The 12,797-nt window shown below is 35.6% G+C and overlaps 2 protein-coding genes across 2 annotated transcripts; both read left to right on the top strand.

Moving 5' to 3' along the window:
* Positions 1–1,064: 1,064 nt before the first annotated feature.
* On the top strand, positions 1,065–4,056 carry P170DRAFT_511130 (uncharacterized protein; the record flags this gene model as incomplete). Its single annotated transcript, XM_024854855.1, has 2 exons — positions 1,065–1,138; positions 3,297–4,056. 2 exons carry the CDS (start codon positions 1,065–1,067, stop codon positions 4,054–4,056), a joined length of 834 nt encoding a protein of 277 aa, XP_024701625.1.
* Positions 4,057–6,014: 1,958 nt separating this feature from the next.
* P170DRAFT_427657 (uncharacterized protein) lies at positions 6,015–7,090 on the top strand (the record flags this gene model as incomplete). Its single annotated transcript, XM_024847787.1, has 6 exons — positions 6,015–6,089; positions 6,287–6,299; positions 6,402–6,538; positions 6,756–6,868; positions 7,003–7,024; positions 7,064–7,090. 6 exons carry the CDS (start codon positions 6,015–6,017, stop codon positions 7,088–7,090), a joined length of 387 nt encoding a protein of 128 aa, XP_024701624.1.
* Positions 7,091–12,797: the final 5,707 nt, after the last annotated feature.

Below are 12,797 nucleotides of genomic sequence, written 5' to 3'. Positions count from 1 at the left end.
TTCGATATTCCCCGTTGGTTGATCGACGGTTCGATTATTTTGTTACTCGATCGTCTGTTCGATCGTTCTGTTACTCGATCCCCTGTTCGTCTCCTACCTTGTTCGATCGTTTGGTTACTCGATTGCCCGTATCCCGGGGTTTCTAGTCGTCTGCCCCCTGAGGGATGCGTTACTCCCAGCTGAAAAACAGGCATTTCAATACTTTATTTCCTTATCGACCGGAACAAAAGGAAGCCCCCACGTGGGGGGGTTCAACTATACCTTTACAGACGCTCTCGAACTCCACACAGCAGATACAAAAATATATATCTAGTCTTAACTATACATCAAAGTATTCTTCTAGAATCTCCACGCCTTACAGATTCGAACTCTGTAAGCCAGCAACTTAATTCTAGTCAAATAAAAGCATCTACTAATATACCTTGCAGAATAATCTTAAACACCATATAGTAGATACAAAAGCATATATTTTTATACTTTTCTCCAGGCAGTATATCTGCCACTATGCCCAACCAACACTCTCAAGCAGCCTTCGAGTATTATTATATAACTATAAGGAATCTAATCAACAACAAATTAACTTTAGATACCTTATAGCAGGTGCAAAGACATGCGTTTTTACAGAGATAAAGATTCACCTGGAATTAATCTGAATATCCTAACTAAAACAGAGACAATTATTCATTCTCTATATAGCAGGTGCAAAAACATACGGCATGATGAGGTTCTTTAACTATAGATTTTATCCTAGATATTACCTGGAACAGACCACAGAACCGCTGGACTACCTAGCAGCGCCTGTTCCTTTGCTATATAATTAGGTTCTTCTAAAAAGATAACTATATATTTATAAAAATATTTAATAACCCCTTTGACGCTGAAATAAGAGAGAGCGGCTATATAATTAATATTCCGTGAGAAATACTTCACACCTAATAGGTTACCATAAGACACTTTGGAGACTACCTGTGGGGTAAAAGATAGAGGGCCTTGGTATCCTGTTATCAGGAGAATTAAACAGATTGCTCAACGCCTAGATTTCCATCTTATTATGAAAGACAAGGATGACATCGACACCTCGAATTACCAAGCTCAACCACCCAAACATTCAGGAATTAATGGAGATATTGCTGCAGCAGTACGTCAATTTAAAACAGCCTATTATTTGGACTTTAACCCGGAAACAGCATATAGCAAGACCTGACAGCAACCGGCATCTACCCCTGAGATTTACCAGATAAACAAAACCTACGAAACCTATAAAGCCTAAGCCCCTGTACTTATTATAATAGATATAAAACTTTTTATTTTTTACTTTTAAGAGGAGAATATATATTTAGACCTATAAATCTCCATAAATAAACTGCCATAATATTGACTCCCAAGGGGTTAATTTAAGAAGCTGGGCTCTTTACCAAAGGAACTCCTATATTAACTTTTTAAAAGACTGGCCTGGCCCTATATCAAATTTTAGGAAACAGACCGGGAGGTTTAGACTATAAGACAGGTTTAATTTTTTTGAAAATTGAGATCCCCTATGAGTATGGCAAGAATGTTAGCCAGGGTTTTATTCGTGGTGTGAAGAGAAGAGGAGCTTAGGAAGACTTCCACATGGGTATAGAAGATGAATATTACTTAACAATTAATACTGCAGATGAAGAAATACTTAATGCTGATATCTAAGCTTGCTGGTCACTTATAAATCTCCTGAGCCCCTAAGTTACCTGATTCTTCTAGTTAAGAAGATTGGATTTTTTAAATATATTAAAGACTCTGAACTCCTTGATCTGACACCTCTAATTTCTCTGAGCCCTGAAAGCCTCTATCAATGGGACGAAGAAACAGTAACAAATCTTTTCTCAGCGGCTGATTCTCCGTTACCCAGCCTTATCAAACTATTCAACAGAGCTACCAAACAATAGATAGCCCAGCAAGGTACGGTGATTGTTTCCCCTCTGAACTTTCTGAACCAAGAGGCTCATATGCCGAGACAGTAATCAGTGTCGATATTTAGATGATAAGATGGAAGGTGCTGATCGATAGGAAGTTCTATTGTTGCCTTCGGGCTATCTCTTTATGTTTTCTTTATTATTATTAATGGCTTTAATGATTCTACTCATTTATCTGATTTAGCTTGATAGCTTATATTTTAGGGCCCGAATCCCCGTTGGATTAACATCCAAACAACTTCGCGCACACTTGACAGTATGATTATTCCCTTAATATTATTTTTTTTGACTACCTTATTATCATCATCCTTATATTTATACCCTTATAATCTTCATTATTAACTAGTTTTCTTCCTCCTGGACAATCAGAAAAATGTTTTTTAATTATAATTTGACTTTTTCTGGGTCCTAGGGCGAGAATCTTAACTTATATTTTAAACAGTGTATCCTGCCTTGGGATTTCAAAACCGACTTAACGGACGCACAACGTAATAAGGCAAAGTGGACAGCTATACTTATGGGCCTAAAAGATAGAGTGCTCTAATTTATGCCACGATCTTAGTGGAACATCTACGGGCTCGATACCTCCCTCCCGCTAGAGAGGACTTGATAAAAAGCACGGTCCAGTGCCTTATAACCCTGTGTTAGGACGATAAAACTATTCAGGAGTATATAGACTAAGCCCTGGACATACAGTATACTCTGCCTGTTGATGTAATTTGGACTATCTTGTTGGTAAACACCTTTATTTAAGGATTATCTAATCTCACATTAAGAACAACCTTACTGGCTCAGATGGAACCCCAGAGGGCTGCTAACATGATTTTAATATAGGCCTTACATGATGCTATAAGAGAACAGTTGAGGCCCGCACAGGAAGGAGCCTTAATACTGCCTCTACTATTATTCCCAGAAATTCAATTGATTTAACTGACTTTAGATTTAGTAATTAAAATAGTTAAAGTAGCAGATCTAGAGAAAACAATATATAAAGATATTTTGAAAACAGCAAAAACTAGAGATAAAATTTTATATAATCTTGCACTAACTGTCTTAGCTAAAGCTGGAAAACTAATTATAATATCTATAAGTAAGCGCAAAAAGTCTTAGAAACAAACAGGGACAAAGATAGTAAATTTATTACTACTAATTTAGAGACCCGGGCGCTTGGAGACACTGCTTATCTTTTAAGCAGTGGTGATAAAGCCTTTGCAGGGCCAGGACCACCCCTATAATCTTTCTTTTTACTATTTTTTTTTTTTTTTTTATTAACTTCTTCTGTAATATCTTAATTATCTACTTTAATCTCATCAGCTTCTCACTGTCCTACATCTTACCCAACAGCAGGTTGGAAGACATACGCATTCAGGAGTCTCCTTCCTTGTCAGACGACAAGGAAGGAGACTCGGCAGACCCACTTCCCGGTGACTGCCTCTACCGGCTACCCAGTATTCAGCCATTTTTCTCTTCATTAGTCAGAGATGATCACAGTGATACCATTGATTTCGGAGATGTGGACTCCTCAGTCTCCTCTCACCTCACCTCTCCTCTCACCTCTCATCTCACCTCTCACCTCACCTCACCTTTCACCTCTCATCTCACCTCTCACCTCACCTCTCACCTCACCTCTCACCTCATCTCACCTCTCACCTCACCTCTCATCTCACCTCTCATCTCACCTCTCATCTCACCTCTCATCTCACCTCTCACCTCTCACCTCTCACCTCTCACCTCTCACCTCTCACCTCTCACCTCTCACCTCTCACCTCTCACCTCTCACCTCTCACCTCTCACCTCTCACCTCTCACCTCTCACCTCTCACCTCTCACCTCTCACCTCTCACCTCTCACCTCTCACCTCTCACCTCTCACCTCTCACCTCTCACCTCTCACCTCTCACCTCTCACCTCTCACCTCTCACCTCTCACCTCTCACCTCTCACCTCTCACCTCTCACCTCTCACCTCTCACCTCTCACCTCTCACCTCTCACCTCTCACCTCTCACCTCTCACCTCTTATCTCTCCCTGCCACTTCCGAGTGCGCCAGCAGCGAGCGCATCATGCGGGCATCCAGTTATTATTTGCTTGAACGCAGAACTAGTCGCTAACCTTTCTGACCACTCACATCTTAATAAGTTCATCTTTTTTTATTGTTATCTTCTTATTTTTTTTTTTTTTTTTATTTTTGCAGGTTATAATTTTATAATATCCCTGTTAAACACCTGCTTAATTTGGTCTTACCTTGATCGAAGACGTATTTATGTTATTAATAAATCAAGAAATTTATTTTCTCTTTTAACCTTGCTTTTTCACTTATTAAAAAAGCTTGAGGGAGCCTTAGGCTGTTAAAATAAGTTTAGTTTTCTTAGCCTAAAAAGTAGAAGTTTACTGGAGCTTCTCTCCATCATCTGTCTAGGTAACTATCAGCCTGGTATACATAAGTTGCCCCTGGGCTCTGGATAGAGTACCAGCTTCAAGATTAAAGGCATGGAGGGATTTATTTATTTCACTGACTTGGATCTCGAGTTCGACCTCTTCTTCTCGTGATAACAGCGGAGATTAACCGCTGAGGCTCTTGTCAGCTAATGGTTGCCGTAACACCTAATGATCCTGAGGGTTTTAATTCTATATTTTTACTTCACCAGAAACAACTATAATCCCACTTCTCCGAGTTATTTCACTCTTGACCTCTGACCTCGACTAGTTTTGCTGTCGCTCAATCAATACCTCGCATGATGTTACCTCTGTTTCATTCACTGGCTAGTGTTAACGGCTGCAATCCTATGCAGCAACACTAGACAGAAACCATGTCTTGCTTTACCTGACTGCAAGTAGACTTGAATCCTTTCTTTTCATCCCGGTCAATCTCAGCTTCTCACCTCACCTTGCACTGCTCATTCTTTTTAACCTTGTTTAAGAATCTTTATTAAGATCCCTATTTCCTTTATATATAAATCATAATCCTTTTATATTGATTTTTAATCTTATTTTAACTATGGATCTTATCAGACCACAGAATTACTAGACTACCCAGCAGTGTCTGTTCCTTTGCTGTATGGTTAAATTTTTCCAGAAAGATAACTATGCCTTTATAAAAATATTTAACACTTTCTTTAAAGCTGAAATAAGACAGAGTAGCTATAGGACTAATATTCTATGGGAAATACTTTATACCTAGTAGGTTACTATAAGATGCTTTGGAGACAATCTGTGGGGAGCTGTCTACTTATTATTTTTTATAAAAGATGGTAATAGGCCCTGGTATTCTATTATCAGGAGAATTAAACAGATTATTTAATATTTAAACATCTATTTTGTTGAGAAAGACAAGAATAACATAAACACTATGAATTACTAAGCTTAACCACCCAGACAGGGACTTAAGCATACTATAATAAGTTAATTAAAATAATCTATTTAAGACAAATAGTAACATAGAAACAGTATATAGTTCAGCCTGAAGCTAAAGCTGAAGCTGTAAGAGAATCTTAAGTTTAATCTGACCAGCAGCCGGTATATACCCCTGAGATTTATCTGACAGACAAAACTAATAGGACTGATGAAAACTATGAAGCCCAAGCCCCTATACTTGTTACAGCAGGCGAAAAGATATATTTGTTTTGCTTCTAAGAGGGGAATATATATCTAGATTAATAAATCTTAGGCGAACTGCCACCTCTACTGTATTAATAGTTAAATATCAACTCCCAAGGGGTTAATTTGAGAAAGTTTTATTAGGCTGGACTTTTTGCTAAAAATATTAAATATTTTTATCCCCATAAACTCCCGCAAGGGGAATTTCATAGATTTATAGAAAACTATGTTAAAATCTTAAAGAACCTCTCCCCATTTATCTTAATATCTAGGATAATATTAGCGCCAATATATCAGGCCTTGCGAAATAGAGAAGACACTATCATCTTAATTATTAACTAAAAGAAGCTGAATGCACTGATATACTCTGCTTATACTTTGGTGAAGACATTGAAACTCAAGTTCAAATTCTATAACAGGGCCGCGGAATATCTTGTGTGGGGTAGTATCCCCAATCTGGGGTATCGATAATATGCAATGGCAAACCATCGAGGTGAATGGTGGTCTTGAGCACATCACTCAGCAATCGTTTGCTCGTTTAAAGCGAGTACTTTATTGAAGCTTACCCGCGAAATCCCTGAAATCGAGGAGTTGTTACAGTTTGAGAACATGTTATCTTTCCAGAGAACTAGCCCGGCCCTACATCGAATTTTAGGAAGCAGACCGGGATGTTTGGACCATAAAACAGGCTTAATAATAGGAAGGTTTCTTTTGAAAATTAAGGTCCCCTATAAACATTACAAGAATGTTAGTCAGGGTATGTTTTTGTCGTGGTAAATAAAGAGAAGAGGAACTTGGGAAGAATTCTATAGAGGTGTGGAAGATGGATATTACTTAATAAACTAACCCCTGCTTACAGCAACTAATACTGCAGATGAAGAAATACTTGACGTGCCTGATATGCCTGATATGCCTGATGTGCCTGAACTTGCTGGTCGCTCAGAAATCTCTCGAGCCCCTAAGTTGCCTGATTTCCCTAAAGATGTTGAAGATAAAGTAATATTTGATATATCTAAGATACTTGATTTTTCTTAAGATATTGAAGATATTAAAGACCTTGAACTCCCTAACCAGTCCGGCATGTCTAATATCTCTGATTTCCCCGAGCTTTTTGATAACCCTAAAGGTCCTGGGTTCCCTAAAAGCATCCATCAATTAGATAAAGAAACTGTTACAAATGATGACCCTTAAACACTAATTGACCTTTTCTTAGCCGCTGATTCCCTATCACCTAGCCCCGGCCCAGCAGTCATCAAACTATTCGACAGAGCCACCAAGCAATAGAGAGCCAGCACTTGTCCTTTCAGCCGTTACTGGACAAGATCTGTAGGACATCGCACACAGTAAATCTCATATAAACAAGAACAAGCTACATAATAGCCTTCTAGATGCCATGGAAACCTTAACACTTTACAGCATTAAATATAATAATCAGAATTTAGCTAACTTTATATTAGTAGACCAGCCTGGCAGGAGCAAACAGTAAGTAATAATTATTGATTTTGAACAAGTCAATTTTAGAGTTTGGAAGAAAAGCTCGAATTCTAGTACTGCTAAATCTTTTATGCTAGAGTTTGGTCAGATCCGCAAATAGATATTAACCCCCTAACAGAGATTTAGTCCTATCTACTAATTACCTTCTCTGAATATTGATGATTAGTAAGAAGTTTTATTAGTGACCACTCAAGTATTAGCCAGTCTAGCTGAAAACAGGGTAATTAGTATAGGTATTCTAAAAGACTTGTTTGCTTGTATAATTGTATTATAGATATAATAAATAATACGCCCAAGATTATAGTCACAGGACATATCTCTCCGCCCACGCTTTCCTGTTCTTTTTTGTTTTATCCTCGTCCTCTTCTTTCTTCTCTCTGTCTGCTATCTCTATCCCATATATTATCCCCTTGCTACTCTCGAAGCCAGTCCTGTTATTCCTATATTTATATAGGACTTTCTGCTCTCTTTTATAGAGCTTAGATTAGGCATGTACTTGTAACCAGACCGTATCTCTGTATTTATTCTTTGTCGCCCTTGAAGCCAGTCCTGCTATTCCTGTGTTTATATAAGACTCTCTACTCTCTCTTATAAAGCTTAGATTAAATATACACTCGTGACTAGGCTCAGGAGTTCATATTTTATTCTTCTATTTTTCTTATTTATTTATGTTATATGGGAGTCAGGGCTGCTTAATATCATTTAAAGCCCGGATAGGAGGACTACGCGATTCTTTAAGGGTTTTTATTTTAATACAGTGAATCTTATAATAACAGAATAAATACTACTTCGCAAAACTAACTATAGGTTTTAAAAGTCCTTGCTCACGCACCCTATCATAATATTTTCTGTATTATTCACCTTTATATTTTATATAGCTAAATTAGCATGCATAATTAAACTGCCAATTAAGCATCTATTTTACTGTTAATTATAATAAATCTTACTAACTCGAGTAGCAGATCCCAGGTAAGTTTAATAATCCCTCTAAAATAAATCAAAAAATATACTTTAGCTTAGAAAAGTAACAACTCCCTCTGTTTATTTTGTCTATTTTCCTTACACCCAGTACCTGTTATAAATGTTTTAGCTGTGTTAACACTAAGTCTTATACTTACCACAGTCGGTATTATTCTAAGTCTATCTGGGATAGACTCTCTAATACCCGCTATACTAGGAGATTTGGAGTTTCACTCATTTACTAAAATCTGTTAATCTAAATTTTTCTATCTATATTTCTCTGAACGACAATTTAAGAATAACTAACTTAATAAGCTAAAAGATCTCTCTTATACCTTATAGAAAGGAAGTCTTTAAGCAGTGCCTTTTAATACTGCTTATTATAATATATAAAAGACAGATTAACATATCTTTACTGTATCGCCTAATCTACCCCTATATTACCCCGAGTCCGCGTCTGAGCAGGTGGATACTCCTACATATTATAAATAAGTAGTAGGAAAACACTACAGAGGTATCTTCTCATCTTTCTATAATATATTATATAATAGTTTAATAATAATATTTAGACCTACGGTTAATATTATCTAATTATAAAAGACAAAAAATACTGCGCCTTTTATCCCCTTAACTAATAGGCTCTCTAACTGAAGTTAACACGCTAAGTACTCGCGCCCCTTTCTGATCACTGTCCTTGATCCGCCTGACTTACTTTTGGTATATTTCTTTCCCTGGTTAAACAGAGTATTAGAAACTCGTGTATCTTAAATATAAGCTCTGTGGTGTTTCTAATAATCTGATCTGTAGACTATTAATTTAATCCGGCCGCAAACATCTATTTATTATACCGAAAGATATAGACTACTGTTTAGCCCGCGAACTCAAGCCTATAACCAGCTCTTCTGAGGCTGATATAATAATTAAATATTAGCTTAAATAATATATTAATAAGATAATTAAGTACCGGCTTGCACAATATATTGACTGTGTTGTAATAAAGTATTGTGATAAGGTTTATAATATATATACTTAGAAAGAAGCTGAATTTCAGGAACAAGTTAATAATAGTAATATCAAGATATATATCATAGCTAATAAATATATTAAAGAAATAAAGTAGCACTTATAAGAATATAAGGACTAAATACAAGAACAAGTACAATAGTATATAAAAGATATTAGGGACTAGAAAACTGAGATCTTTACAAAGATAAAACTTTAGCTATAATTTAATATATCTGCTCAGTTTTTACTTAATAAGAAGTCAAGCGCTTGTTATGGGTTAAATGACCATATCAGGTATAGTTCTGTTTAGACTAGTACTAATATTATTAAGAGCTTATACTTGCTTTACGGATTTTTTTTTGGTTCTGGGTAGTCTAAGTTTGTCAGGAAAGAAATAATTTACAGTAAACAGATGTATTTAAAGAGATAATTAGATAGTAGTACCCTACATATCGCCTATGGCGAGGGGTCAGCGTATAAATATATATACATACACCCTGTATTAATATTTATGCTCTTGCAAAATATAAAATATTTATATTAATATTTAGCAGGAAGCTTCTGGTACTTCTTAATACTATATATAATTAGTAGTAATAAGTAGAATAGCTGCAGCCTAATCTCCAGTGGCTTTTACTTAAACTATATATAACCTTTTAAGTTCATGTTCTTTAAATCTATAGTATTATTTGAGAGAGTCTGGCCACTTGTGCTTTAGCTAATAATCTAATATATATTAATAGAAATTAATAATTAAGACCCGTTTAAGTTTAGTATTCTATAAAAGATTTTCCGGTCAGAAATCCTGGTAAAGGATGCCTAAAAAGTAAATCTCCTTAATTAACTAAGAAATCGCACGCTAAATAGTCTTGTTAAGATTTGTATAGCCTATGCCCTCGCCCCTCCAGCCTATAAAAAATATATAATAGATTTCTCCCGCGCTATAAAGGAAATAGATCTGGGCTAGATTAATAGTTCTAAGAAAGACCAGAATAACTAATCTTTGGGCTTATTAAAGGACATAATAAATATCTGTTTTATATAATATCTTATTTTAAAGTTATGATGTCATCCCTTTGCCGATAATAGTATACCTATATATGACATATATGATCTTATATGGTGTATTATAAGACCTATAAGGCCCTGTTAGAATATAGTTATAATCTAGATCCTGATCAAGCTGCGCCTTAAGCTTTTCTGCTAAGACTTCTGTGTTAATTAGGTGGTGGTTATTATTTCTTCCGCCAAATATATACAGCTCTATATTTAGATAGTCAGGGTCAAGTGGGCCGCCCTGCTGTAGCCTTAGAAGGCATTTTTATATATAATACTAAGTAAAATATGGACAAGATTACCCATTTTAGTTCCCTCGAGAATCTGTTTAAGTTACAAGCTGTTAGGTTAGAGAGGATAATATAATTTAGCTAAACCTATATTTTTATCCAGCAGATACGGCAAGATCTATCTTAGAATCTGATAAATCCTTTTGGAGATACTAGTCGGATAAAAACATATAACCAGAGGCCGCCCGTGTAGGCACTTAATAATCTTTAGTGGCGGGAGATCCCGCAAAAGGCGATAAAGGTATATACTCAGAGGTAGATTACTTAGGATTAGTGTATTCTGAGCTAGTATAGTCTATATTTATAATCAGTGGTAATTCGGCCGCTGGGATCTAGGAATACTTATTATTAAAACTTGTATACTATTTTAGTAGTTTTTTTTTAGCGGCATTCTGCTAGGTCTGATCACGAAGAGGGGTGTGAAAGCTTATTAAATAAAAATATAAAACCCTCTTAACTTTGGTCCGCGGTCCCCGAATATTAATATTAGGCCCGCCTATATTGTAGTATAATATAGTTAGATTATTAAAAGGCACCCACAATTGCATATCTAGGAGGCCGTTCGTGATAGAAGAGCACCTGACTCTATATTATATCATCCTATGGAATTATTAAACGGCCACGGACCTAGCTAGACGTGCAGTATTATATCTTTGTTTTTCAGGCCTATTTTTTGGTATAGTGTCTGGTTTAATGATTTTCTGCCAAAATTCTATCAGTCGGAATTCTTCCTGTATAGTCTGTACTGACAGTTTATAAGAGGGTTTATATTTAATAGTGGTTAGTAAGGCTTTTGATTGACCGTCAACTCGGTAGATACAGAATTAATCGGGCCTAGATAGTGGGGTGTCTGATCTAGATTGTTTGATCTCTAGCAAATTAATATAGTTATTAAATTACATACTATCACCAAGTCTAAATTCTTCACGAGCAGCAGGTATCTTGCATAGCGCCAAAATTATATCATATATATGATCTTTAACGGCAAATCGCTCGTAACTTTTAAGATCTTATTTACTGCTAATCAGATGAAGCACAAAACACCAACTAAGGTCCTCTAGTTTAACTAAGGATATAAATAGCTATAAAACATCTTTAGTAGGCTGTAGGTAGCGGCAAACTAACACATAAATTTCTTGTTATATAGTAGCGCAATCTGTTTATGGACGGAACTGTATAAAACAGTATTTTCCGGTAGAAGAAGGGATTTTGCCTGTTGTTAAGCGAGAAGGAGCTTTAGTTTGTAGCGGCTGCTAAAGGAGATTATGATAATATCAGATAAACTCTTTAAAAGTGGTCGGTTAGTTATACTCCCTCTTTTATTTCTTTTTTTCTTCTGTTTATTTTCTTTCCTCCTCTGCCTGTTTTTTTTCCTCCTCTACTTATCTTTTTTTTATATTTATTTATTTTTTTTCCTCCGCTACCTTCAGGAAAAGCGCTTTATAGTCCGGGAAGCTATTTTTACTTATTCTTTTTTTTTCCTGCGAGAAAGATAAGAAAACTATATTACGGCGCTATCTAATCCTTTGTGTCTATTATCATATATATCAGAATTTAGTTCTAGTGGAATATTTATCTATTAACCCCCTTAGTAACACCAGGAAGGTGCTCGCCTGTGAAGCTCTTAACTAATAGCATGGTTCTTGGTATTTAGGACCTTCCGAAATATCTCTACAGCTTTAGCTTAACCTGAAATTTTTTTTCCCTGATTATGTGGAGAGAATTCTTGTTGTTAGGTTTTGCTTTCCTGGTTCTTTTTAGTCGCTACTGGATTATAATTTTGTGTTAAAGTGCGGAGTTGACTAAGTAAGAGATTATTGTCTTGCTTGACCGGACTGATCATGTAACTGATTAATATAAATTGTATGGTATAAGATTATATAATTCAGCTTGTTTTATAACAATCCTGAAGCCCCTGAGATTATATAAATATTAGCTTTTTTATTATGTAGTTAGAAAGGGACAAGCCTTTAATTTATTTGTTTAATATAGCTAAGATAATTACTTCATTCAATTGTTTTAGTGATCTAATCCCATCCGGATCCTTAGTTATTCTGCTTGCCAAGCCTTCGCACATTAATATTTTATTATCTCCCACTATTCTAGTTGAAATATGATCTTCAGAGGCAATATCTAAATAATCCGGAATATCTAAAGCTCTGAATTAGTAGTCATTTTGGTTAATATAATATAGTTAATTACTTCTTCCTGTTAAGCTAATTAATCATTATTTTAAAGCTCTAAGAATTATATAAATATAAGCTATATTATATAGCTAGAAAAAAATCAAGATCTTCAATCAAATCCGTGGAGATTATATAAATTTAGAACTTAGTCATCTCTGCCAAGCCCTCTAAACTGCTATATTTTAGTCTTATACACACATTTGAAGCTAATTTAAGTATATTTAAATAATAGTTTTTTTACTTTATCAAAACAGTATAAATTCT

The sequence above is a fragment of the Aspergillus steynii genome, assembly GCF_002849105.1.
Source record: "Aspergillus steynii IBT 23096 chromosome Unknown P170scaffold_6, whole genome shotgun sequence".
Taxonomy (NCBI): domain Eukaryota; kingdom Fungi; phylum Ascomycota; class Eurotiomycetes; order Eurotiales; family Aspergillaceae; genus Aspergillus; species Aspergillus steynii.
The sequence above is the reverse complement of the archived record's forward strand: the minus strand, read 5'-3'. Positions and strand labels throughout refer to the sequence as shown.